Source organism: Pseudophryne corroboree, unplaced genomic scaffold (assembly GCF_028390025.1).
Source record: "Pseudophryne corroboree isolate aPseCor3 unplaced genomic scaffold, aPseCor3.hap2 scaffold_2628, whole genome shotgun sequence".
NCBI classification, from domain to species: domain Eukaryota; kingdom Metazoa; phylum Chordata; class Amphibia; order Anura; family Myobatrachidae; genus Pseudophryne; species Pseudophryne corroboree.
The window spans coordinates 9,954-35,646 of record NW_026969288.1 but is presented as its reverse complement, the minus strand read 5'-3'; the positions used below and the strand labels follow the sequence as shown (position 1 = coordinate 35,646).

The window sequence follows — 25,693 nt, the reverse complement described above, 5'->3', positions numbered from 1 at the left end:
TCACTAACACTCAGGGAGAAAGTAAAAAAATAAATTGTTTTTCCATTCCAGCAACCTGTCGCAAAATTACAAAGGCATTTCACACAAGGGGGTACCCTCTCAGTGGCATCATGAAGACTACAGCAGCTGGAACACAGGAGACGAAACCACAGAGGATGCCCTCAGTTGTGTGTAACATCTATGGAACGGTGGAGCAGCATGCTGGGATGCAAGAACTTCTGATTGCCTTAGTAGTGTCAGTGATATACCGGTCCGGGATCATTTCCCAGTTCTCCCAGCTGACCACCTATGAGTAAAGTCAATACAGGTTGAGTATCCCATATCCAAATATTCAGAAATACGGAATATTCCCGAATACAGACTTTTTTTGAGTGAGATAGTGAAAGCTTTCTGATGGCTCAATTTACACAAACTTTGTTTAATACAGTTATTAAAAATATTGTATTAAATGACCTTCAGGCTGTGTGTATAAGGTGTATATGAAACATAAATGAATTGTTGGAATGTACACACACTTTGTTTAATGCACAAAGTTATAAAAAAATATTGGCTAAAATTATCTTCAGGCTGTGTGTATAAGGTGTATATGTAACATAAATGCATTCTGTGCTTAGACTTTCCATCACCATGATATCTCATTATGGTATGCAATTATTCCAAAATACGGAAAAATCCGATATCCAAAATACCTCTGGTCCCAAGCATTTTGGATAAGGGATACTCAACCTGTATAATTCTCCCCTTACTGTAAGTGATTCTGCACTTTTGTAATTCTAAATTAAAGTTTATAAGATAAAAATACCCAAGATGGGCTAATACATTTTGTGATTTATGTGATGTTGTTTATAACATAAGAGAGTGTGTAATTTTATTATTTGTTGTGTACACATTTTATTATTTGAAATCCACAATGGTAAAAAACAACAACACTTTGTATAAATAAATAAAACTTTTTTTTATTGAGTTTCTGTTGGAAAATCCCTATATCAGATCCTGAGACATAAGGATTATATCCAGGAAACATGTTCTGGTTTTGGAATGTTCTTGACAATCCATTGTGTTTGTCATCATTTTCTTGTCTTTGTGTGGGCTGCTCTACCAGCCAGCATGTACTGCCAAAAATTGCTCCACTATCATTAGTATATTGCTCTTCAAGCAACACTGGTAAAGTACAGTATTTGTAATGCTCTCTCTTATTGGAGATTTGTAGATAGCACCATGAGCTAATGTATCAGAGGTTTATGTGCCCGTAGTCAGAGGAGCTTAGATGTCCATGAGATGTCTGCCTGTTACTGGCCACTGTAATATCTCTACCAATCTCTCCTTCCACAAGAAGGGACACTGCTCGCTCCACCTTTCCTGTGGCTGCTAATGCAACAACTGCAGGTCCTGTGGGAAATCCCATTCGTTCCAGCTGCTGGAGTCTAAAAAAGAAAAGCCGGATGTAGGTTTGGAGAACGAAAATATAACGATAGAACACAGAGAGAGATAACCAAGTACAGTCATACTGGTAAGAAGAGAAACCTTTACATAGAACGTTAAAGTAGAGGTAATAGTAACAGAATGTCGTGACTAGGCAGGCAACTAAGTGACTAAGGAAGTCCAGTGTTTACATAACAAGATAAATATTAATATCTCACCTAAGTGCTGACACACTGGATTTGTTCAAGGTTAGCTCATGTTTGTGTGTTTCTTCTTGTTCATAATCCCTCAGAGAAGCTAGAATACCAGCTTCTAACATCTCATGTTCCAGCATTCCTGGGTCTCCAAACCAGGCAGAAGTATCTCTCAAATGGGCAGGGTCTGAATTTTGTGTGTTTACCTCCACCATGGACATATCAGTAAAGGGGGTTGATTTGTACAAATCCGTGTAGGAGAATGGAAGTCTGGAAAATAGAAAGGAACATACTGTTTGTTCTATGAAATGATGAAACTACCATGTTGAACCTGTGGCAAGCAATGGTTACTTGTAAAATGACTTTACTGGTTGAGTCTCCCATAACCAAATTTCTGAAATACAGAATTTTTTTAATGTGACTGAGAATTACACTTTTGCTTTCTGATGGTTCAGGGGGCCGGATTCCAATGTGGTTGGTATTGCATAGCCGCAAGGAAGTTCAATACCTTACAAGTAAAATTCAAATGCTGTAGCAGGCATCTGTATGAATAGATGTGTTCTGCCAATATCTGTGATCTGAGTGCTGCATCCAAAGATCACCATTGTGACCATCGATGATCACTGTAGTTGAATAGTCTTTGTAGAATGGTCCTGGTTGCGACTCCTGCTCCACCCCACAAATGCTGCAGCACTTCAATCATGCTATAACTAAGAGGGGGCTGTGAACGATCACACAGGACCTGTTCTGGGCCCAATGTACACACACTTTGTGTAATGCACAAAATTATTAACATTTTTGTATAAAATTACCTTCAGGCTATGTGTACAAGGTGTATATGAAACATACATGCATTCAGTGTCTAGACTTGGGTAACATCCCCTTGAAATCTCATTATGATATGCACATATTCCAGAATATAGAAAAATCAGATATCCAAAATGCTTCTGGTCCCAAGAATTTTGGATATGGGAGACTTGGCCTATATTATCAGCATTTCTTACCGTTCTTGTGCTCTGGAATCCATATCATACACCCTAGTACCTTCTTCCAGAGTTGGTATAAACTGTGCCAGAGGAAAAGATGTCAAGCAGTGACAAAAGTACATTCTATCCAGTGCATGTCTCCTGGTATCTGGAAGGTCTAGGTAACGAAGTAATCCAGCACGACCTGCGGGCTATTTTTAAGGAATTTGCTGATCATGTAGCTTTATACAGGGCATTTGTGGTACTGTAAACATTTATTTTGGGATAGATTTGTGTGAGATAAAACGAGATTTATGGTAAGAACTTACCCTTGTTAAAACTCTTTCTGTGAGGTACACTGGGCTCCACAAGTCTGGACAATGGGGGTGTAGAGTAGGATCTTGATCCGAGGCACCAACAGGCTCAAAGCTTTGACTGTTCCCAGAATGCACAGCGCCGCCTCCTATATCACCCCGCCTGCCAGCACAGGAGCTCAGTTTAGTTAACCAGCCCAATGCAGTAGCAGGAAAAGAGACAACAACGGTTAGTAGCCACATACACCACACTCTCACGACAAGAGAAGTGTCAGCGGCTAATGCCATATCAACCCAAAGAAGCTAAGTGCGTCAGGGTGGGCGCCTTGTGGAGTCCAGTGTACCTCGCAGAAAGAGTTTTAACAAGGGTAAGTTCTTACCATAAAACTCGTTTTCTGCTGCGGGGTACACTGGGCTCCACAAGTCTGGACAATGGAGATGTCCTAAAGCAGTTCCTTATGGAAGGGGATGCACTGTAGCGGGCACAAGAACCCGGCGTCCAAAGGAAGCATCCTGGGAAGCTGCAGTATCGAAGGCATAGAACCTTATGAACGTGTTCCCGGAGGACCACGTAGCCGCCTTGCACAATTGATCAAGGGTCGCACCACGTTGGGCCGCCCAAGAAGGTCCAACAGACCGAGTAGAATGGGCCGTAATGTGAACAGGAGCTGACAGACCAGCCTTCACATAAGCATGTGCAATCACCATTCTAATCCACCTGGCCAGGGTCTGCTTGTGAGCAGGCCAGCCACGTTTGTGAAATCCAAACAAAACAAAGAGAGAATCAGACTTTCGAATAGAAGCAGTTCTCTTCACATAGATAAGGAGAGCCCGTACCACCTCCAAAGACCGCTCTTTGGGAGACAAATCAGGAGAGACAAAAGCTGGAACCACAATCTCCTGATTAAGGTGGAACGAAGAAACCACCTTAGGTAAATATCCGGGACGAGTCCTAAGAACCGCCCGGTCACGGAGAAAAATCAGATATGGGGAACTACAAGACAAGGCACCCAAATCCAACACTCTTCTAGCAGAGGCAATAGCCAGCAAGAACACCACCTTAAGGGAAAGCCACTTAAGGTCAGCTGAACCAAGAGGTTCAAATGGAGGCTCCTGCAACGCCTCCAAAACCACGACAAGTCCCAAGGAGCCACAGGCGGGACATAGGGAGGTTGGATACGCAACACACCCTGAGTGAAAGTTTGAACATCAGGTAAAGTCGCAATTTTTCTCTGAAACCACACAGACAAGGCAGAAATATGAACCTTGAGGGAGGCCAGATGCAGGCCTAAATCTAGGCCCTGCTGTAGAAAAGCCAAAAGTTTGGCTGTACTAAACTTGGAAGCGTCATAATGCTTAGATGCGCACCAAACAAAGTAGGAATGCCAGACCCGATGGTAAATCCGAGCAGGGGCCCTGAACGAGGAGGTCTGGGCGTTGTGGAAGTAGAATTGGACGCTCTGACGATAGGCCTTGCAGGTCTGAGAACCAGTGCCGTCTGGGCCACGCCGGAGCTATGAGAAGCAGAATTCCTTTTTCTTGCTTGAACTTCCGAATTACCCTGGGCAGGAGTGACACCGGAGGGAACACGTACGGCAGCCGAAACCTCCACGGCACTGCCAGTGCATCCACGAATGCTGCTTGAGGATCCCTTGTCCTTGCTCCAAAGACCGGAACCTTGTGATTGTGTCGAGATGCCATCAGATCCACATCTGGAAGACCCCACCTTTTCACGAGGAGTTGAAACACTTCTGGATGGAGGCCCCACTCGCCGGCATGCACGTCCTGACGACTGAGAAAGTCCGCTTCCCAATTCAGGACTCCCGGAATGAATATTGCCGATAATGCTGGTAGATGGCGTTCTGCCCAACGTAGAATCCGTGAGGCTTCCTTCATTGCCAAACAGCTTCGAGTGCCGCCTTGATGATTTATGTAAGCCACTGTGGTGGCGTTGTCCGACTGTACTTGAACAGGACGGTTCTGAATCAAATGCTGGGCTAGGTTCAACGCATTGAAGACCGCTCGCAATTCCAGAATGTTGATCGAGAGGAGAGATTCCTCCTTGGTCCACCGACCCTGCAAGGAGTGCTGCTCCAGCACCGCGCCCCAACCTCTTAGACTGGCATTTGCCGTCAACAGGACCCAGTTGGATATCCAGAAGTGACGGCCTCTGCACAATTGTCGGTCCTGGAGCCACCAGAGCACCGACAGATGGACCTCCGGAGTCAAAGAGATCATTTGAGACCTGATGCGGTGAGGCAGGCCATCCCACTTGGCTAGAATCAGCTTCTGGAGGGGGCGAGAATGGAATTGAGCATACTCCACCATGTCGAATGCTGGTACCATGAGGCCCAGCACCTGCATTGCCGAATGTATCAACACTTGCGGACGAGAAAGGAAGCAACGAATCCTGTCCTGAAGTTTCAGGACTTTCTCCTGAGACAAGAACAACCTCTGGTTGTGAGTGTCCAACAGTGCTCCCAGATGCACCATGCTCTGAGCAGGGACCAGGGAGGATTTCTTCCAGTTGATGAGCCACCCGTGGGCTTGTAGAAACCGGACCGTCATATCCAGATGACGCAGGAGAAGATCTGGGGAATTTGCCAGGATTAACAAGTCGTCCAGATACGGCAGTATCCTGACCCCTTGACGGCAGAGTACCACCGTCATCACCGCCATAACTTTGGTGAAGACTCGCGGAGCCGTTGTAAACCAAAATGTAACGCCCGAAACTGGTAATGGAGGTTGCCAATAGCGAACCTCAGGTATTTTTGATGTGACACTGCTATAGGAATATGCAGGTAAGCATCCTGTATGTCCAGGGAGACCATGTAGTCCCCAGGTTCCAAGGCCAGAACTATAGAGCGAAGGGTTTCCATACGGAACTTGGAAACCTTCACAAACTTGTTCAGTGTCTTGAGGTTGAGAATGGGCGGGAAAGACCCATTAGGTTTCGGGACTAGAAACAGCGGAGAATAGTACCCCCGGCCCCTCTGAGCAAGAGACACCTGTACTACGACTCCTGTATCCAGGAGGGTCTGTACCACCGAATGCAGAGTGTTTGCCTTTGTCTGGTCCGACGGGACGTCTGTCTGGCAAAATCGATGAGGGGGTCGGTTTTTGAAGGCTATGGCGTAACCTCGAGTGACGACTTCCCGCACCCAGGCATCTGAAGTGGTCTTCAACCATTCCTGGGTATACCCTAGAAGCCGGCCCCCCACCCTGGGATCCCCCAGGGGGAGGCCCGCACCGTCATGCGGCATGCTTATCGGTCTTGGAAGCTGGCTGACGGGCAGCCCAGGCTGTTTTGGGCTTCGGCTTACCAGGTTTGGAAGTTCGGGCCTGCTTATGGCACGCCTGACCTTTTGCTTTACCTGAAGGACGAAAGGGGCGAAAGGACGTGCCTTTGGCCTTCGACACACAAGGAGCTGTATTAGGCAGACAGGCAGTTTTGGCAGTAGCCAAGTCAGCCACTATCTTATTTAAGTCCTCCCCAAACAGAATATCCCCCTTGAAAGGGAGTACCTCCAGGGTTTTTCTAGAGTCCAGATCCACAGACCAGGATCTCAGCCACAATATCCTGCGAGCCAGGACTGACGTAGTAGAGGCCTTGGCTGCTAGGATACCGGCATCAGAAAAAGCCTCTTTAATATAGCGAGAATCTGTGACAATATATGACAAGCATTGTCTAGCATGGTCAGAGGAGATTTCAGCTTCTAACTCCAAGGCCCATGCTTCAATAGCCTCTGCCGCCCATGTAGCTGCAATAGTGGGCCTTTGTGCAGCACCCGTGAGGGTGTAAATCGCTTTTAGACAACCCTTGACACGTTTATTCGTAGGCTCTTTTAGAGACGTGACGGTAGTGACAGGTAGAGCTGAGGAAACCACCATCCTAGCCACATGTGAGTCTACTGGAGGAGGCATTTCCCAATTCTTAGACAGCTCTGGCGCAAGGGGATAGCGAGCCAGCATCTTCTTTTGAGGCACAAACTTCTTACCCGGGCTTTGGAGTTCCTGACGTATATCCACTAGGTGGTCAGAGTGAGGTAAAACTTGTTTAATCACCTTCTGACGCTTGAACCTATCTGGTTTCTTGGGAAGAACGGATGGCTCGGGATCATCCGTAATCTGCAGAATTAACTTAATAGCCTCCAAAAGATCAGGAACATCCACATGTGAACTACCCTCCCCATCAGCCGTATCTGAGTCAGAACCTGTGGGGTCAGTGTATGTGCTGTCTTCATCAGACGAGGTGTCAGTGACAGCAGTGGATTGTGAGGAGACAAGCGCTTGCTTAGAGGACCTCTTGGACTTAGGCGAGCGTTGGTCAGACTTTTTAATAGTCAGGGACTGGTTCATCTTCTTTAATTGAGCAGATAAATCGTCCGCCCACGGCGGGTTAGCTGCAGGGACCACATACGGTTGTACTGGCATTGGGGGTCCCATAGGGGGTGTTAGTTTATGAACTAGCGTATGCAGAAGCGTGGAAAAAGTGGCCCACGGAGGGTCAGCATGTGCCTCCGTTGCCACAGTCCCACTGGGGGGCAAGGAGTCCCCAGAACCAGAGCCCACAGCTGCTATATTCTCCCCATATGTGCCTGTGGCTTCAGCAACACCAGCAGTGTGTTTCGCCCCAGAACCGTTACCCTCAGAAGCAGACATGATATAACTTGCAGTATGAGGTAACACAGTACAATTATTAGCAGCACTATATCCCTAAACCCAAACCCCTGCGCAGTGTAGTCAGCACCAGCAGAGATAAAGGAGAGATATGGTGACTAAGTCACAGAGAAAAATACGTAATACAGTATATCTTTGTGAAAATCCTATATTAAATAACACCTGATGCACCAAGCCCCCTCAGGTTATAGAATATAGGGATAGCAAGTTGAGTGAAAGACACGAGATGGACACCACTCAGCTATCAATGCACACACAAATAGTCACAGTTTGTACAATGCAGAGGTTACTACAGACAATAATACTGCACTGGACTAGCTTACACAGCTATATAGTCAATAGATATAACACTACACAGTAAGAAAGTGGATGTATATCACAGGGTAATTGTACTATAAACCCCTGACTAAATGCACTCTTTCTTAACTAACACTGACTAAAAAGGCAGGTAGAATACTTTAGTGTCATGTAAAGGCACAGCGCTGACAACCAGGCGGCTTTACATAGGAGGATTTGCCCAAGCAGTCCCAGGAACAGTGAGCTGAGGAGTAATGGCGCCGCAGACACTGACAGGGAGTGAGGAAAAGACAGAGATACAGCTCCAGGGCGGGAACACTTGCTTGAAATGGCGCCCTGGGGGAGGGGCTTCAGGTCTAAGCCTAATCCCCCTTGCTGGCAAAACCACCGGGTACTGTGGGCGATATTAAAATTGGTTTTAAGAGAAAACCTGACCTGCGCCCATGCCCTGGTGATCTAGTGGGATCGCCTGTATCCACAGTGTCCACCGCCAGCACGCGCAGCCCGCCTCCCACTGACCGCGTCGGATCGCGATAAAGACCAGGTCCCGCGAGCGGGACCCACTTACCACCTCCCGAAGCGCGGCCACGCGATCCTGGAGAGCCCCAGCTGTGTTTGTCTAACATGAAGAAAACCGGAGCCTCTGCTGTAGGTACCCGGCAACCAGGGCTCGGTAGTGTACAGCGCCGCTGGGGAGAGCTGGAGCTGCAGCAGTGAATGTCACAAGACATTACCACCGCTGCTGCCCTTGAAGTCTTCACTTTTTACTTCATAAAAAGTTTTTCTAGGGCTGCTTGGAGCAGCCCCTCTGTTCAGTGCCTGCTTACTGCAGCACCAACTGACAAACTGAGCTCCTGTGCTGGGAGGCGGGGGGATATAGGAGGCGGCGCTGTGCATTCTGGGAACAGTCAAAGCTTTGAGCCTGTTGGTGCCTCGGATCAAGATCCTACTCTACAACCCCTTTGTCCAGACTTGTGGAGCCCAGTGTACCCCACAGCAGAAATAGAACGTCACTAAACTGTTTTCCTTCTTGTCTTCAGTGTTGGACTGGGGCATGAAGGGCCCACCGTGGGAATGCAGTGGTAGGGGCCCATGCTTAGAGGAGTGGCCAGCCTCCAGAAAGGGTGTAAATAGTCACCACCATTAGAGAGTGCATGGTGTGGGCCCCTTGATAAGTATGTATAGTACATACTGCTAGTGCATGCATGATAATGTACCAGATTAATAACAGGAATGAACTGTAGAAAATACACCATGGTCCTGTGCAGTATAATGTAACATATGTATAATTAGTGCACAGTCTGGTACCTGATCCCTAGCGGAGGAGGTGGGACCTTAAGCAATGGGGTGAACGGTGAGTTTCCCCTGTACCCATGTTGGCCAGTCTGACCTTGGATATCTTCCCTTGAGGCCTGTAACAGTCTAGTCTAGAGACTAGACATTAACTGGAGATCATCTCACTGTCTTGGGACTTACTATTTCTATGCACTTTTCATTCAGAAGTATGGGAAGTTCACAAGTGAGGAATCTTGACTATGAGGCAAGCAGTTTGAAAACAAAGTCCAGCCTACCCAGTAGATATGATCTTCTGCTAACATGCTAAGACTGTGACGGGTATCACAGGACCCATCTATGGTTTTGATAAGTTAGAGGCTGTTTGTATGGATGAACAATAAAGAATATTGTGCCAAAGGTTCAGCATTTAGTAAACACACAGTGATTGTGCAGACCACTGTGTGTGAGACAAAATTTCAGAATATTACCCAGACAATTGGGACACAAGATTTGGAAAGGCAACCCAAGTCGCTGGCTAAGCAGTGATATCTGATCGGACGCTAGGAAGTGTGAAATTCCCCTTTGGGACCCATAGCAACATTATGAAGTAGAGGTCACCTCTGACCCATTGCTAAAGCCACAGTAAACACTAAAGTATGATCTAGTCAAAACCAATACGCTGCTATACACTTACTACATAATTACTATTAAATAACAATAGTTACATTGTCTTGCATTTCATGCTATCATTATTCACCTAATTAAAATAGATTTATGATGTATACTCCTAGAGATCTGATTAATATGGCAGAACAAAAAGCCACATGCTAACCATCTTACTTATACTCACCAATACTCTTTACTGCAGCAGGAGGCCTAGTCCTGTCAGATATTTTACTATAATACTTTCCAGCCTATCTTAGTCATGCCATATATTAGGTAGGACATCAAGGTACTTAACACAGGGTAGCGATTTAGATGACTGAATTAAAGAAAAATGTTATTGGAAAATGTGTTTGGATGGAAATATATCTCTACTAAAAAAGCCATCATATTTACACATACTCTCTGGCATTTATTAGGAAATAAACATAAATTAATCAGCTACCTACTCTCATTACCCTCTTGTTCCAAAATCCTGACCTCCCACCAGGGGTGTATTTACTCAAGTTCGAATTGGGATTCAATTTCATGAATCTAAAAAAAATCAGCTGAAATCGATTCTAATTGAACAGCAAAACCCCTTTAAAAAAAACCCTCACTTTCTGGTATTCAATTTTTCATTTGATTTTCAAATTAAATTTGATTTTGGTTGATTTTTAACAAGGGACTTTGTATTCGGTTTTGGAATTCCTTTAAAAAAAAATATACATGAAATCACCTGCCAGATCGAATGCTAAATCAAACTTCCTCATTCCTTCCTATTGGGTCAAATGTATCACATGCACACTAAGTAACAGGGGAAGAGATTGGAAACACTTGCGCACACTCTAGAAAACTGAAAGTAAATGTGAAAGGGAGTCATTTTGTCCCCTGCCTAACCATACACAACTAATGTTTGTTTAATTTTAGATAAGCATGTAAGTTTAAATTGAATATTTTTTGACCATACAGAATTAGAACATTACCAAAAAATATGTCTTTACTTAACACTGTTTTATACATGAACACCTACCTGTATAATATAATTTTGTATTATTTAATTGTAAAAAATACAGCTGAAATAGTTGGCAACAAGTATAGCCCTAATCTGCCTTCTGTGCTCACAGTCAGTTGTTAGTAACAAAACCTCTGCCTGCTCACCAATAGAATGGTGTAGATTCGTTGAAGCTCAAATCTCCTGTCTCCTGTCTCCTTTGGAAATTTGAAGTTCGATTTTGAGTTTGATTTGCAAATCGAATGTTAGTAAATGAGGGGATCCTATATTCGATTATGGTAAAACATTGATGTTTTGCTGAAAATCGAATTTGAGTGGGATTTGAGTTGAATTCGGATTTATTTTTGATTTCTGCTGCGGGGTACACTGGGCTCCACAAGGATTGGACAATGGGGTGTAGAGTAGGATCTTGATCCGAGGCACCAACAGGCTCAAAGCTTTGACTGTTCCCAGAATGCACAGCGCCGCCTCCTCTATAACCCCGCCTCCCTGCACAGGAGCTCAGTTTTGTAAGTTGGTGCTGCAGTAAGCAGGCACCGAACAGAGGGGCTGCTCCAGGCAGCCCTAAGAAAAGCTTTTTATGAGGTAAAAAGTGAAGACTTCAAGGGCAGCAGCGGTGGTAAATGTCTTGTGACATTCACTGCTGCAGCTCCAGCTCTCCCCAGCGGCGCTGTACACTCCCGAGCCCTGGTTGCCGGGTACCTACAGCGGAGGCTCCGGTTTTCTTCACGTTAGACACACACAGCTGGGGCTCTCCAGGATCGCGTGGCCGCGCTTCGGGAGGTGGTAAGTGGGTCTCGCTTGCGGGATCCAGTCTTTATCGCGATCCGGCACGGCCAGTGGGAGGCGGGCTGCGCGTGCTGGCGGTGGACACTGTGGATACAGGCGATCCCACAAGATCACCAGGGCATGGGCGCAGGTCAGGTTTTCTCTTAAAACCGATTTTAATTATCGCCCACAGTACCCGGTGGTTTTGCCAGCAAGGGGGATAAGGCTTAGACCTGAAGCCCCTCCCCCAGCCCCACTGTTATATCATTTGTTATATAGCTGTGTAAGCTAGTCCAGTGCAGTATTATTGTCAGTAATAACCTCTGCATTGTACAAACTGTGACTATCTGTGTGTGCATTTGGTAGCTGAGTGGTGTCCATTTCGTGTCTTTCACTCAACCTGCTATCCCTATATTCTATAACCTGAGGGGGCTTGGTGCGTCAGGTTTTATCTAATATAGGATTTTCACAAAGATATACTGTATTACGTATTTTTCTCTGTGATTTAGTCACCATATCTCTCCTTTATCTCTGCTAGTGCTGACTACACTGCGCAGGGGTTTGGGTTAAGAGATATAGTGCTGCTGATAATTGTACTGTGTTACCTCATACTGCAAGTTATATCATGTCTGCTTCTGAGGGTAACGGTTCTGGGGCGGAACACACTGCTGGTGTTGCTGAAGCCACAGATCCCTATGAGGAGACTATAGCAGCTGTGGGCTCTGGTTCTGGGGGCTCCTTGCCCCCCAGTGGGACTGTGGCAACGGAGGCACATACTGACCCAAGGTGGGCCGCTTTTTCCACGCTTCTGCATACGCTAGTTCATAAACTAACACCCCCTATGGGACCCCCAATGCCGGTACAACCGTATGTGGTCCCTGCAGCTAACCCGCCGTGGGCGGACGAGTTATCTGCTCAGTTAAAGAAGTTGAACCAGTCCCTGACTACTAAAAAGTCTGACCATCGCTCGCCTAAGTCCAAGGGGTCCACTAAGCGAGCGCTTGTCTCCTCACAATCCCCTGCTATCACTGACACCTCGTCTGATGAAGACGGCACGTATACTGACTCCACAGATTCTGACTCAGATACGGCTGATGGGGAGGGTAGTTCACATGTGGATGTTCCTGATCTTTTGGAGGCTAATAAATTAATTCTGCAGATTACGGACGATCCCGAGCCATCCGTCCATCCTAAGAAACCAGATAGGTTCAAGCGTCAGAAGGTGGTTAAACAAGTTTTACCTCACTCTGACCACCTAGTGGATATACGTCAGGAACCCTGGGAAAGCCCGGGTACAAAGTTTGTGCCTCACAAGAAGATGCTGGCTCGCTATCCCCTCGCGCCAGAGCTGTCTAAGAACTGGGAAACGCCTCCTCCAGTGGACTCACATGTGGCCAGGATGGTGGTTTCCTCAGCTCTGCCTGTCACTACCGTCACGTCTCTAAAAGAGCCTACGGATAAGCGTGTGGAGGGTTGTCTGAAAGCGATTTACACCCTCACGGGTGCTGCGCAAAGGCCCACTATTGCAGCTACATGGCCTGCCGAGGCTATTGAAGCGTGGGCCTTGGAGTAAGATACTGAAATCTCCTCTGACCATGCTAGACAATGCTTGTCATATATTGTTACAGCTTCTCGCTATATTAAAGTCCTGGCTCGCCGGATATTGTGGCTGAGATCCTGGTCTGTGGATCTGGACTCTAGAAAAACCCTGGAGGTACTCCCTTTCAAGGGAGATATTCTGTTTGGGGAGGACTTAAATAAGATAGTGGCTGACTTGGCTACTGCCAAAACTGCCTGTCTACCAAATACCGCTCCTTCTGTGTCGAAGGTTAAAGGTACGTCCTTTCGCCCCTTTCACCCTTCAGGTAAAGCAAAAGGTCAGGCGTACCACAAGCAGGCCCGCACTTCCAAACCTGGTAAGCCGAATCCCACAAGAGCCTGGGCTGCCCGTCAGCCAGCTTCCAAGACCGATAAGCATGCCGCATGACGGTGCGGGCCTCCCCCTGGGGGATCCCGGGGTGGGGGGCCGGCTTCTAGGGTATACCCAGGAATGGTTGAAGACCACTTCAGATGCCTGGGTACGGGAAGTCGTCACTCGAGGTTACGCCATAGCCTTCAAAAACCGACCCCCTCATCGATTTTGCCAGACAGACGCCCCGTCGGACCATACAAAGGCAAACACTCTGCATTCGGTGGTACAGACCCTCCTGAATACAGAAGTTGTAGTACAGGTGCCTCTTGCTCAGAAGGGCCGGGGGTACTATTCTCCGCTGTTTCTAGTCCCAAAACCGAATGGGTCCTCCCGGCCCATTCTCAACCTCAAGGCATTGAACAAATTTGTGAAGGTTTCCAATTCCGTATGGAAACCCTTCGCTCTATAGCTCTGGCCTTGGAACCTGGGGACTACATGGTCTCCCTGGATATACAGGATGCTTACCTGCATATTCCTATAGCAGCGTCACATCAGCAATACCTGAGGTTCGCTATTGGCAACCTCCATTACCAGTTTTGGGCGTTACCTTTTGGTTTAACAACGGCTCAGCGAGTTTTCACCAAAGTAATGGCGGTGATGACGGTGGTACTCCGCCGTCAAGGGGTTAGGATACTGCCGTACCTGGGCGACTTGTTAATCCTGGCAAATTTCCCAGAACTTCTCCTGTGTCATCTGGATATGACGGTCCGGTTTCTACAAGCCCACGGGTGGCTCATCAACTGGAAGAAATCCTCCCTGGTCCCTGCTCAGCGCATGGTGCACCTGGGAGCGCTATTGGACACTCACAATCAGCGGTTGTTCTTGTCTCAGGAGAAAGTCCTGAAGCTTCAGGACAGGATTCGTTGATTCCTTTCTCGTCCGCAAGTGTTGATACATTCGGCAGTGCAGGTGCTGGGCCTCATGGTCTCAGCATTCGACATGGTGGAGTATGCTCAATTCCATTCTCGCCCCCTCCAGAGGCTGATTCTAGCCAAGTGGGACGGCCTGCCTCACCGGATCAGGTCTCACATGATCTCATTGACTCCAGAGGTCCGTCTGTCGCTACTTTGGTGGCTCCGGGACCAACAGTTGTGCAGGGGCCGTCCCTTCTGGATATCCAACTGGGTCCTGTTGACGACAGATGCCAGTCTAAGTGGTTGGGCCGCAGTGCTGGAGCAACACTCCCTTCAGGGTCGGTGGACCAAAGAGGAATCTCTCCTCTCGATCAACATTCTGGAATTGCGGGCGGTCTTCAATGCGTTGAACCTGGCCCAGCATTTAATTCAGAACCGTCCTGTTCAAATACAGTCGGACAATGCCACCACAGTGGCTTACATAAATCATCAAGGCGGCACTCGAAGCCATTTGGCAATGAAGGAGGTCTCACGGATTCTACGTTGGGCGGAACGCCATCTACCGGCCATATCGGCAATATTCATTCCGGGAGTTCTGAATTGGGAAGCGGACTTTCGCAGTCGTCAGGACGTGCATGCCGGTGAGTGGAGCCTCCATCCAGAAGTGTTTCAACTCCTCGTGGAAAAGTGGAGTCTTCCAGATGTAGATCTGATGGCGTCTCGACACAATCACAAGGTTCCGGTCTTCGGAGCAAGGACAAGCGATCCTCAAGCAGCATTCGTGGATGCGCTGGCGATGCCGTGGAGGCTTCGGCTGCCGTACGTGTTACCTCCGGTGTCACTCCTGCCCAGGGTAATTCGGAAGTTAAAGCAAGAAAAAGGAATTCTGCTGCTCATAGCTCCGGCGTGGCCCAGACGGCCCTGGTTCTCAGACCTGCAAGGCCTATCGTCAGAGCGTCCACTTCTGCTTCCACAGCGCCCAGACCTCCTCGTTCAGGGCCTCTGTGTCTACCAGGACCTAGCCCGGCTATCTTTGACGGCGTGGCTCTTGAAGCTTCCGTCTTGAGGGCTAAGGGTTTTTCTGAAGAGGTCATTAAAACTAAGTTGCGGGCCTGGAAACCGGCTTCTGCTCGGATTTACTATAGGGTCTGGCATTCCTACTTTGTTTGGTGCGCATCTAATAATTATGACGCTTCCAAGTTTACTACAGCCAAACTTTTGGCTTTTCTGCAGCAGGGCCTAGATTTAGGCCTGCGTCTGGCCTCCCTCACGATTCATATTTCGGCCTTGTCGGTGTGGTTTCAGAGAAAAATTGCGACTTTACCTGATGTTCATACTTTCACTCAGGGTGTGTTGCGTATCCAACCTCCCTATGTCCCGCCTGTGGCTCCTTGGGACTTGTCGGTGGTTTTGGAGGCGTTGCAGGAGCCTCCGTTTGAACCCCTGGGTTCAGCTGACCTTAAGTGGCTTTCCCTTAAGGTGGTATTCTTGCTGGCTATTGCCTCTGCTAGAAGAGTTTCGGATCTGAGTGCCTTGTCTTGTAGTTCCCCATATCTGATTTTTCACCGTGACCGGGCGGTTCTTAGGACTCGTCCCGGATATTTACCTAAGGTGGTTTCTTCTTTCCACCTTAATCAGGAGATTGTGGTTCCGGCCTTTGTCTCTCCTGATTTGTCTCCCAAAGAGCGGTCTTTGGATGTGGTACGGGCTCTCCGTATCTACGTGAAGAGAACTGCTTCTATTCGAAAATCTGATTCTCTCTTTGTTTTGTTCGGATTTCACAAACGTGGCTGGCCTGCTCACAAGCAGACCCTGGCCAGATGGATTAGAATGGTGATTGCACATGCTTATGTGAAGGCTGGTCTGTCAGCTCCTGCTCACATTACGGCCCATTCTACTCGGTCTGTTAGACCTTCTTGGGCGGCCCAACGTGGTGCGACCCTTGAACAATTGTGCAAGGCGGCTACGTGGTCCTCCAGGAACACGTTCATAAGGTTCTATGCCTTCGATACTGCCGGGTTCTTGTGCCCGCTACAGTGCGTTCCCTCCCATAAGGAACTGCTTTAGGACATCCCCATTGTCCAATCCTTGTGGAGCCCAGTGTACCCCGCAGCAGAAAACGAGATTTTAGGTAAGAACTTACCTTTGTTAAATCTCTTTCTGCGAGGTACACTGGGCTCCACAAGGCGCCCACCCTGACGCACTTAGCTTCTTTGGATTGGTATGGCATTAGCCGCTGACACTTCTCTTGTCGTGAGAGTGTGGTGTATGTGGCTACTAATTGTTGTCGTCTCTTTTCCTGCTACTGCATTGGGCTGGTTAACTAAAAACTGAGCTCCTGTGCAGGGAGGCGGGGTTATAGAGGAGGCGGCGCTGTGCATTCTGGGAACAGTCAAAGCTTTGAGCCTGTTGGTGCCTCGGATCAAGATCCTACTCTACACCCCATTGTCCAATCATTGTGGAGCCCAGTGTACCTCGCAGACAGAGATTTAACAAAGGTAAGTTCTTACCATAAATCTCATTTTGACATTCGAACATTAGTAAATATACCCCCAGTTCTACAACTCTCTTAGTGTAAAGCTTGGGCAAAGAGAAAGCTGACTGATATAATAACATATTAAGAAGCTTCAATAGTCTTTGTTTCCCTTATGGTGCCAGGATAATTTTGGTATAACAACATGTTATGGTTTCCTTTAAGCTAAAAACCAGGCTTCCCAAGTCAATCAATACTTGAAAATGCACTTCCACAAGCTCACAAAAGTAGCCATTCAATAATTTATCAAATACTATCCTCCAATCCATCTGTCATAAATTTCCGTTTTATTGTACAAGCCTAAACCCAATCTCAATAAACATAGCTACGAGTTAACCAATCATTTGCTTTATGCAGGTAGAGTAACTGTAGTCTGAAAATGAAAAAAGTGTAGAAAACTGCATATATGTTCTATTACATGTTCCATTAGATTTCGGATTCTTGGTTCAAGTACAACCCCCATTAGAGTGTCTTTAGATAATTCAGTAACCTTTTTATTCCCCAAGATAACAAGTATTTCTTACAGTGTATCTTGCATTAAGATGTTTTGACTTGATCATTTATCATGTGCACCCTCTCCTCCCCGCCTGCCATCCTCATTCTCTTCTCTCTATCCTTTCCCATCTAGGATCACAATTATTAACAAAAAAACTTTCAGTTAAAAAAAAATACAAAACAAGAACTGCTAGCCATTTCTTATGTTTCATGTCTACAAACTGTAGGGTATGCATGCTCTGCAGTGTATACAGTATCTGAAGGAAATATTTCATGACTCTACTTTCTAAATACACAAAGAAAGGATACCGGCGAATCCACTGATTACTCCGCAGATATGGAGCAGAAGAGGAGACTGTGGCCACAGCACCTGGGTCGCTATTAGGATTCCACATAGTAGCAAAGGCATCAGCCTTTTGCCAAGTCGCCAAGGAATAGCTGTCCGCTGGCCCATCAGCAGTGATATCTGAGTAGCAAGGTATCCAGAGGCAGGAGTAACTGACACAGGAAGCAGCAAGGAAATGAAAAGGTAGAGGGTGGCACAGCACAGTGTACATAGACAGGAAAAATACAAAAAATACACTGTGCCAAGATGTTTCTCCAGCCGCCAATACAGAACAAGGAAGAGGAGTAGAGATAATAACAGGAGCAGTTTATCAGGGGCACACAAAACATGTGTGAGCAGCCGATGTCCTGTAAAAATAGACAAAACTCCATAAGTGATCTAGTACCTCTAATAAGTGGTCCAGTATATCCATTACAAGGTTTAAATCTAAATAGAATAATTGACTATGTACTGATGGGATCTTCTCAGTACAGTTGGCTGCATTGAAGCTTGAATTCAAATATGAACTACAATTTTATGTCCAATATCTCTGGAGAGTAGTTCTAGCCAGGTATAAAGGGATACTGCAGCTTGCTGTAATATTTCACTACAGGTGGCACATGGTCAAGGTTAGGTTTTAGGTAGAAAACCAATCTAAATACTTAACTGCAACAATTTTAACCACAATCATTGTAAAACATTATGTCACATGTACATTATGTATTTACCTTAAAAAAAAACATACACAATGGGCGGTATTTAATTCTTTCGGGCCCCTTCCATACTCGTTCTGTTTCTGCTGACAGGCGTGGTATCATGATTTTCGGCTCGCTACCCCGGAGTAGCGAGGCGCCCTAACCCTTTACGGAGCTAAACTTGATTACTATAGGCGCGATATGCGCAATAACGGGGATCACTTTAGTAAGGAGATTGGGCGTGATCTATAATTTGAATACTGTTCAATATGTCAATTGTTTAAAGTTTAGAAAATCTACAGTCAGACAGATATTAACTGGGCCTAACGCTCTTTTAACTTTATTCAATACCAACCATGTTCTGGAAGCTGCTAGACATTAGTGATCTTACATAACAGGTCCTCCAAAGTTTTGATGGCTTTACAGTGGAGAAACCTAAAACCACCTGTGTATAATTGTGCGGAACTCAGCACACTAATGGATTTACAATGTGAATCCCAAATTCTATACTGGCATTGCAGTGTAGATCTCACAGTTTGGTGGCTTTATTATATAATCCTGAGGTCTCTGTTGGTTTCACAATTCAGATTGCCAAATATAAACTTTGCATTATAGTACATACTTCCCAAATATCTAGTGCCTTAAATATGCAGACTACAGAATTCTGGTGGAAACACAATGCAGACCGTGAAATCTCTGGAGCCTTTACTATGCAGACCCTAGATCTCTGTTGACTTTAGAATGCAGACTACTACATCACTCAATATGACCCCCGATCTCTGGTGGTATCACAATGCAGATACAAATGGATTACTTACCAATCCTTGGCTCCCACACTACATCCTGTAGTCCTGTTAGCATCCACTAATCAAGAGTGTGGCATATGCGACCATACTATACATACATTTACTTTGTAACCATATTGTGAACCATTATAATCAAATGCTATGGTAACAAATGCCAGAAACTAGAATAAGTCCTGTATAACTGGCTACATATAGATCTCACCTTTAGCAGCCCCCTTTTCCACATGCTCACCGGGGCTCAATTGCCCTCAGAATTTAACGTGATAGTAATATATTGAATACTGAACTTTGACATAGAGGCACAGTAGTGAGACAGAGAGCTAGAACAGGACTCACCAGCATATTCGCCAGGACAAGTATAGTAATGGGTGCCCTGCTCTTGCAGAGATGGATACAGAAAGGAGGTGGTAGGCCAGGCGGCACAGTATACAGTTTTCAGGATGTGGTCAGAGCAGGCTTCTCACATACAAGGCCAGAATCCTGCAGTAGTCAGGTAGATAACTAGGTCTACACTTCATGGCATGGAAACCTATGTGTGAGAAAGATTATTCCCAAAGTGTTTCCTCACCTTTTATTACTTATTCAGAGGCTGTGTACTGCTGTAGTGTTTACACTTAACGAAGTCCACCATACTTTTTATTCAGAAAGATGGAAACCTTTGTATACTGTAAAAATGCACTGTGTGGATTGTCTCAATAGATCCTGTGACAGGAGTGTTGCTAGAATGCGGTCTGCCACAAAAATTCCACAAGCGACCGGCTCCAGGCTTGTTAAAAAACAACAAATACCTTTAATTCAGGTTGCTCAAGTACAATGTTATACATAAATCATAGCTCACTGTCTTTAGCATAAACAACCAGGGAGGTTAGGCCCTGCCTCACTCCCTTTGCCTTAATAAGGAACCCTTCAGGTCCCGGCGTCCTGACACTAGTGCCCCAGTCTTCCAGATTCCACTGTCCCTAGCAAGCCTATTGCCTAGGAGGTACTAACTGCCGTCAGAAGCCCTGACTTATGGGAGAGACTATGCTTTAAACCTAGCAGCCAGGTCCTGGCTGATGAATCAGTTTCTTGGGCTGAGAAGCCCATAAGACCTGGTCAGGGCCCAATGGATGGGAACCCGGTCAGTCCGCACTTCCCATCCATTCCCAGAACCCTGTAAGCGGCTTTCACCAGCCATTCTGTCAGCAGCACAAGTCACTATTAATTCCCTAGGATTGTTTCCAGGTGGCAAAGCAGGTCTCCTGCCACACTCCACTAACAACATTCTCATACACAGGGGTTTAAGTGGGTGGAGATAGAGTGGAACGGAGTTCCATCAACTGTAATGGTAGATGGAACTAGTTCCGTCTCCACAACAGCCCTGCACAGTAAATCCAACAGAAAAGTCTGCCCCACCACCCACGTCAATAGATGATGCAGGTGACGCTAGTTTCACTTAAGAGCTGCGGCCACCTCCCCCTTCCTCAGGTCCTGGCGGATCATGGTCCTCCTCCACAGTGTATGTGATGTCATGCCGCCACTGCCGCTGAAGTGAAGAACAGCCACAAAGAGAAGCAGGCTCTATGCATGCTGAAGACAAAGTGAGAGGAGGATGGATTGACACAGAGGCATGGAAGCTGCTGGAGAAACACAGGCGGTGAGCTGCTGGAGTACAGAGGCAGAGATGTCTATAGGGACACTACTGTGGGCATTATGTGTATAAGGGGCACTACTACAGTGGGCATTATGTGTATAAGGGGCACTACTGTGGGCATTACATGTATAAGCTGCACTGATGTGGGCATTATGTGTAAGAAGCTCTACTATTGTGGACATTATGTGTAAGGGGCACTACTACTGTGGGCATTATGTGTATAAGCGGCACTACTACCGTGGGCATTATGTGTAAGGGGCACTACTACTGTGGGAATTGTGTATAAGGGGCACTACTGTGTGACATAACGTGTACAAGGAGTACTACTGTGTAGCGTAAGGTGAAATTGGGGCACTACTGAGTGATGTAACGTGAAAAAGGGGCACTGCTGTGTGTCATAACGTGAATAAGGGGCACTACTATGTGGTGTAATATGAATCAGGGTCACTATATGCGGTGTAATGTGAATAAGATTTTGTCACTCAGTAATGTCATTTAAATTAGGGATACTATTGTGTGTCAGCGCCCCTTCCTTGTGAAAACACTGTCCTTTTATAAAACATGGGAGGTAGGGCACAAACTTATAGTTTGCAAGGGGGGGGGGGTGCTGAAAACTGTAGCACTGGCCCTGGCTCCGCCTAATGGGAGGAGGGTAGGTAACGGGGATAGCGGGGGAAATTAGTTCCGCCACCTCTCCAGGACCACTTTTAGCCCTGCTCATACCTCCCAATAATCCCAAATGTCAGTTCCTGTGACACCCGGTGCAATATAAGGGTCCCCTGCGCCGGCAAAAAGGGTAATGGTCGCGGCCCGACCCACGCTTTCATCATTCCGGGGTTCAGGAGATGCTGGGCTGGCCAGGGAGAATGCTGAGTCTGCAGTGCCGGCACCTACACAATTGCAGGATCAGAGTGCTGCAGATAAATTACAGTGCAACACCCTGCTCCTGTCACTGTGGAGGAGTCGCCCCCCCCCCCCCCTTGTGATGCCACTGAGTTAGTGATATAGTTAAAAATACCTAAGCAGTCATTTAAAGTTTTGCTGATTTCTTCCGCACGCCAGCTGGGTCTCTCACGGCTTCATAGATATTGTCCATAGGCTAAGATTTATTTCCATCTCCTGGCGTTGTTTGAAAGAGTCTGCACATGTGCTGTCTACTAACCATCTGTGATTGGAATTCCGCCCCTAAGTACCCATAATAAGACCTGTATATTGCCATACTGTATTTATGCGAGGTAACAATATTTACCCATTACACCAATTTTGCCAGGACTGGCCCAGTTTCCAAATTTGGAAAAGGGTGTGGCATGTTAGGTTGTGGATTTTCCCTAATGTGGGTGTTGTCTCTGTAAATAGATGTGGCAGAAGCATTAACTGTGTGTAATAGAATGAGAAGGTAATACCTTATTTCAGTGGTCTCCAACCTTAATTGGGGTGTGAGCTACTGTAGAAAAATTAAACCTCCTGAGGAGCTACTAAAGTTTTTGGAAAAAAAAGACGTACTTGAATGGTTGCTGGCGCGCTCTCAGTGTTGAGACTAGACTCGTTGGCTAAAAAGTTTCTGGCGCCCCTCCCGTTGCTATACTAAAATGGCGTGCGCGCTCCAAAAAGAGGGGTGTGGCATTGCAGGAAGAGACTACCTTTTATCCCAGTTTTGCAACATGCACGCCCAACAATGGCCACCACAGGAGAGAAAAAAATCCTGATTCATGCCCTTTATTATTTGTAATTTTTCCTCCTTATAGTAATGCCCCTTACACATTATTCCACACACCTCAATGCCCGTGACACATTATGCCACACACCGCAATGCCCCCGACACATTATGCCACACACCGCAATGCCCGTGATACATTATGCCACACACCGCAATGCCCGTGATACATTATGCCACACACCACGATGCCCGTGATACATTATGCCACACACAGTAATGCCCTTGACACATTATATCACACACTGTATTGCCCACGATACAGTATGCCACGCACCATAATGCCCATTACACATATTATCACACACTGCAATGCCCGTGATACATTATGCCACACACCATAATGCCCATTACACATTATATCACATACCGCAATGCCCATGATGCAGTATGCCACACACCGTAATACCCATTACACATTTTATCTCACACCGGAATGCTGGTTATACACACCGTAATGCCACACACCATAATGCCCATTACACATTATATCACACACCGCAATGCCAGTTATACATTATGCCACACAATGTAATGCCCATTACACATTGTGCTCCACAGTAAGGCTTCTAATTAATTTTAAATTACCTGCTCGTTGTCAGGGGTCTCATGCTCATTGCCAGGTGTTTTATACTCGTTGCCTAGGGTGTCATGCTCTGGGTTCCATGCTTGTTGCCAGGGGTGTCATGCTCTGGGTTCCATGCTTGTTGCCAGGGGTGTCATGCTCATAGCCAGGGATCTTGTTGGCAGTGGTGTAATGTTCGTTTCAGGGGTGTAATCAGGGCCGGACCACCGCATACGCAGGGTACGCAGCCTCATAGAGCGAGCGCCAGATAATGAGAGTGTTGCCGCAGTGTTACCCCGCCGCCACGCTGGAGGAGGTAGCCTAGCTGCGGCTCTCCCTCCTGTCAGTGCAGCTGATTGACAAGAGAGAGAGAGTGTGTGTGGTGTGTGTGTGTCCCGCCCACCAGCATTCTCTGTTCCCTCTGCCTCACTGCTGCCTCTGTGCCCCAGCACCCTAGCCCCCTCACGCCGCATGTAATGGAAGTGCCAGGAGCGCCAGCGCAGAGTACTCCCAGCACTTCCAGGTAACTATAGCGCTAGCATGACACTGACAGATGCTAGAGGTCAAGTATGATCTCTAGCATCTGTCTCCTACACGACGGAGGATCGCTACGGACCGGCCGGGGGGAGTTAATTGCAGACTCCCCCCGAAGGTTGCCAGCGGCAGCAGCCAGCACGGGTCGAGCGACCCGGATTGCGGCTGCGAGCTACCCGTCGCTCGCGAGCGACGGGTTGGCGACCGCTGCCTTATTTAGTAGAGCTGCAGTGAAGTCAGGTTAATTAATACCATTTGCCTTTATGGTTCATATCTGAATATTGGGTTTAGTTTTCCTAAAGTGTGTACTATTGTCATAGAGTTAAACACAATTGTCATGGAGTTAAACAATGTTGCATTGTGCAATGGGGTCTCCTCACAAACATGCTTTCTTTGCTTATGCTGCCATGGCACTTTTGTTTGAAAAGAGCTCAATGTGCTTATAGCAAAAGTGTTTTAGTCATCATGTCCATTCTCGTGTCCAGGTTTAGACAAAACATGCTGACCAAGGGCCTAATTCAGAGTTGATCGCAGCAGCAAATTTGTTAGCAGTTGGGCAAAACCATGGGGGTCATTCTGACCGGTTCGCATGCAGAGGTTCTTCGCTGCAGTGCGAACGGGTCGAAACAGTGCATGCGCAGTGGCCGCATTGTGCACGCGTGTCGTTGCATCGCCGGGCAGCGGCCAGAGCAAAGAAAAAAGTGATCGCTAGCGCGATCGCAAAAAGATTGACAGTGGGGAGGCGGTCCGGGGTATCTACTCACCGTTTTCCGGGCGTGGAGATCCGAACACAGGCGTGTCCAGGTGTTTGGAGGGCGGATATCTGACATCAATCCCGGGACCTTCGTCGCTGGATCCGTCGCACAGGGTAAGTAGGTCTGACCCTGGTCTGGTTTTGTAGGAAGCCCCCTAGCAACGAGCATGACACCCAATGCATGAAACCCCTGGCAACGAATATTACCCCGTGGCAACGTGCTTGACACCCAGCACATGACACCCCTGGCAACAAGCATAACACCTAACGCATGAAACCCCTGGCAACACGCATGACATCCTGAGCATGAAAACCTCTGGCACCGTGCATGGAACCAAGAGCATGAAACCCCTGGCAACGAGCAGGTAATTTAAAAGTAATTAGAAGCCTTACTGTATGGCTTAATGTGTAATGGGCATTGCGGTGTGTGGCATAATGTATCACAGACATTGCGGTGTGTGGCATAATGTATCAATTACATTGCGGTGTGTGTCATGATGTGTCAGTCATTTCGGTGTGTGGTATACTATATCACGGGCATTGTGGTATGTGATATAATGTCTCAGGGGCATTGCAGTGTGTGGCATAATGTATAATGGGCATTGTGGTGTGTGTGGCATAAGGTATAATGGGCATTGCAGTATGTGTCACAGGCATTACGGTGTGTGGTATAGTATATCACAGGCATTGTGGTATGTGGTATAATGTCTCAGGGGTATTGCAGTGTGTGGCATAATTATAACGGGCATTGCGGTGTGTGTCATAATGTGTCACAGGCATGACTGTGTGTGGTGTACTGTATCACAGGCATTGTATGTGCTATAATGTCTCAGGGGCATTGCAGTGTGTAGCACAATGTATAACGGGCATTGCAATGCGTGGCATAATGTGTCACAGGCATTACGGTGTGTGGCATAATGTGTCAGGGGCATTACAGTGTGCGGCATATTGTGTAATGGGCATTATCGTGTGTGGCATAATGTCTAAGGGCCATTGCAGATTGTGGCATAATGTATACTGGGCATTACTATAAGGAGGAGAAATTACAAATAATGTAAGGAGCATGAATCAGCATTATTTTTTTCCCTGTGGTGGGCAACGTCTAGGCGTGCAAGTTGCAAAACTGGGGTATAAGGTAGTCTTTTCCTGCAATGCCACGCCCATTTATGCAAAGTCACACCCATTTCAATAAGGTCACGGCCCCTTTTTTAAGGCGCGCATGCAGATTCATCACTTTACTA

The 25,693-nt window shown here is 46.8% G+C and overlaps 1 protein-coding gene across 1 annotated transcript; it reads right to left on the bottom strand.

Annotated features, from left to right (window-relative positions):
• Window positions 1-930: 930 nt before the first annotated feature.
• LOC135013045 (rhomboid domain-containing protein 3-like) lies at window positions 931-19,708 on the bottom strand (the record flags this gene model as incomplete). The annotated part of the gene is made up of 5 exons (XM_063952602.1): window positions 931-1,424; window positions 1,641-1,886; window positions 2,621-2,786; window positions 17,736-18,119; window positions 19,589-19,708. Coding segments are annotated over 5 exons (1,109 nt in total), but the record flags the coding sequence as incomplete, so codon positions are not given.
• Window positions 19,709-25,693: the final 5,985 nt, after the last annotated feature.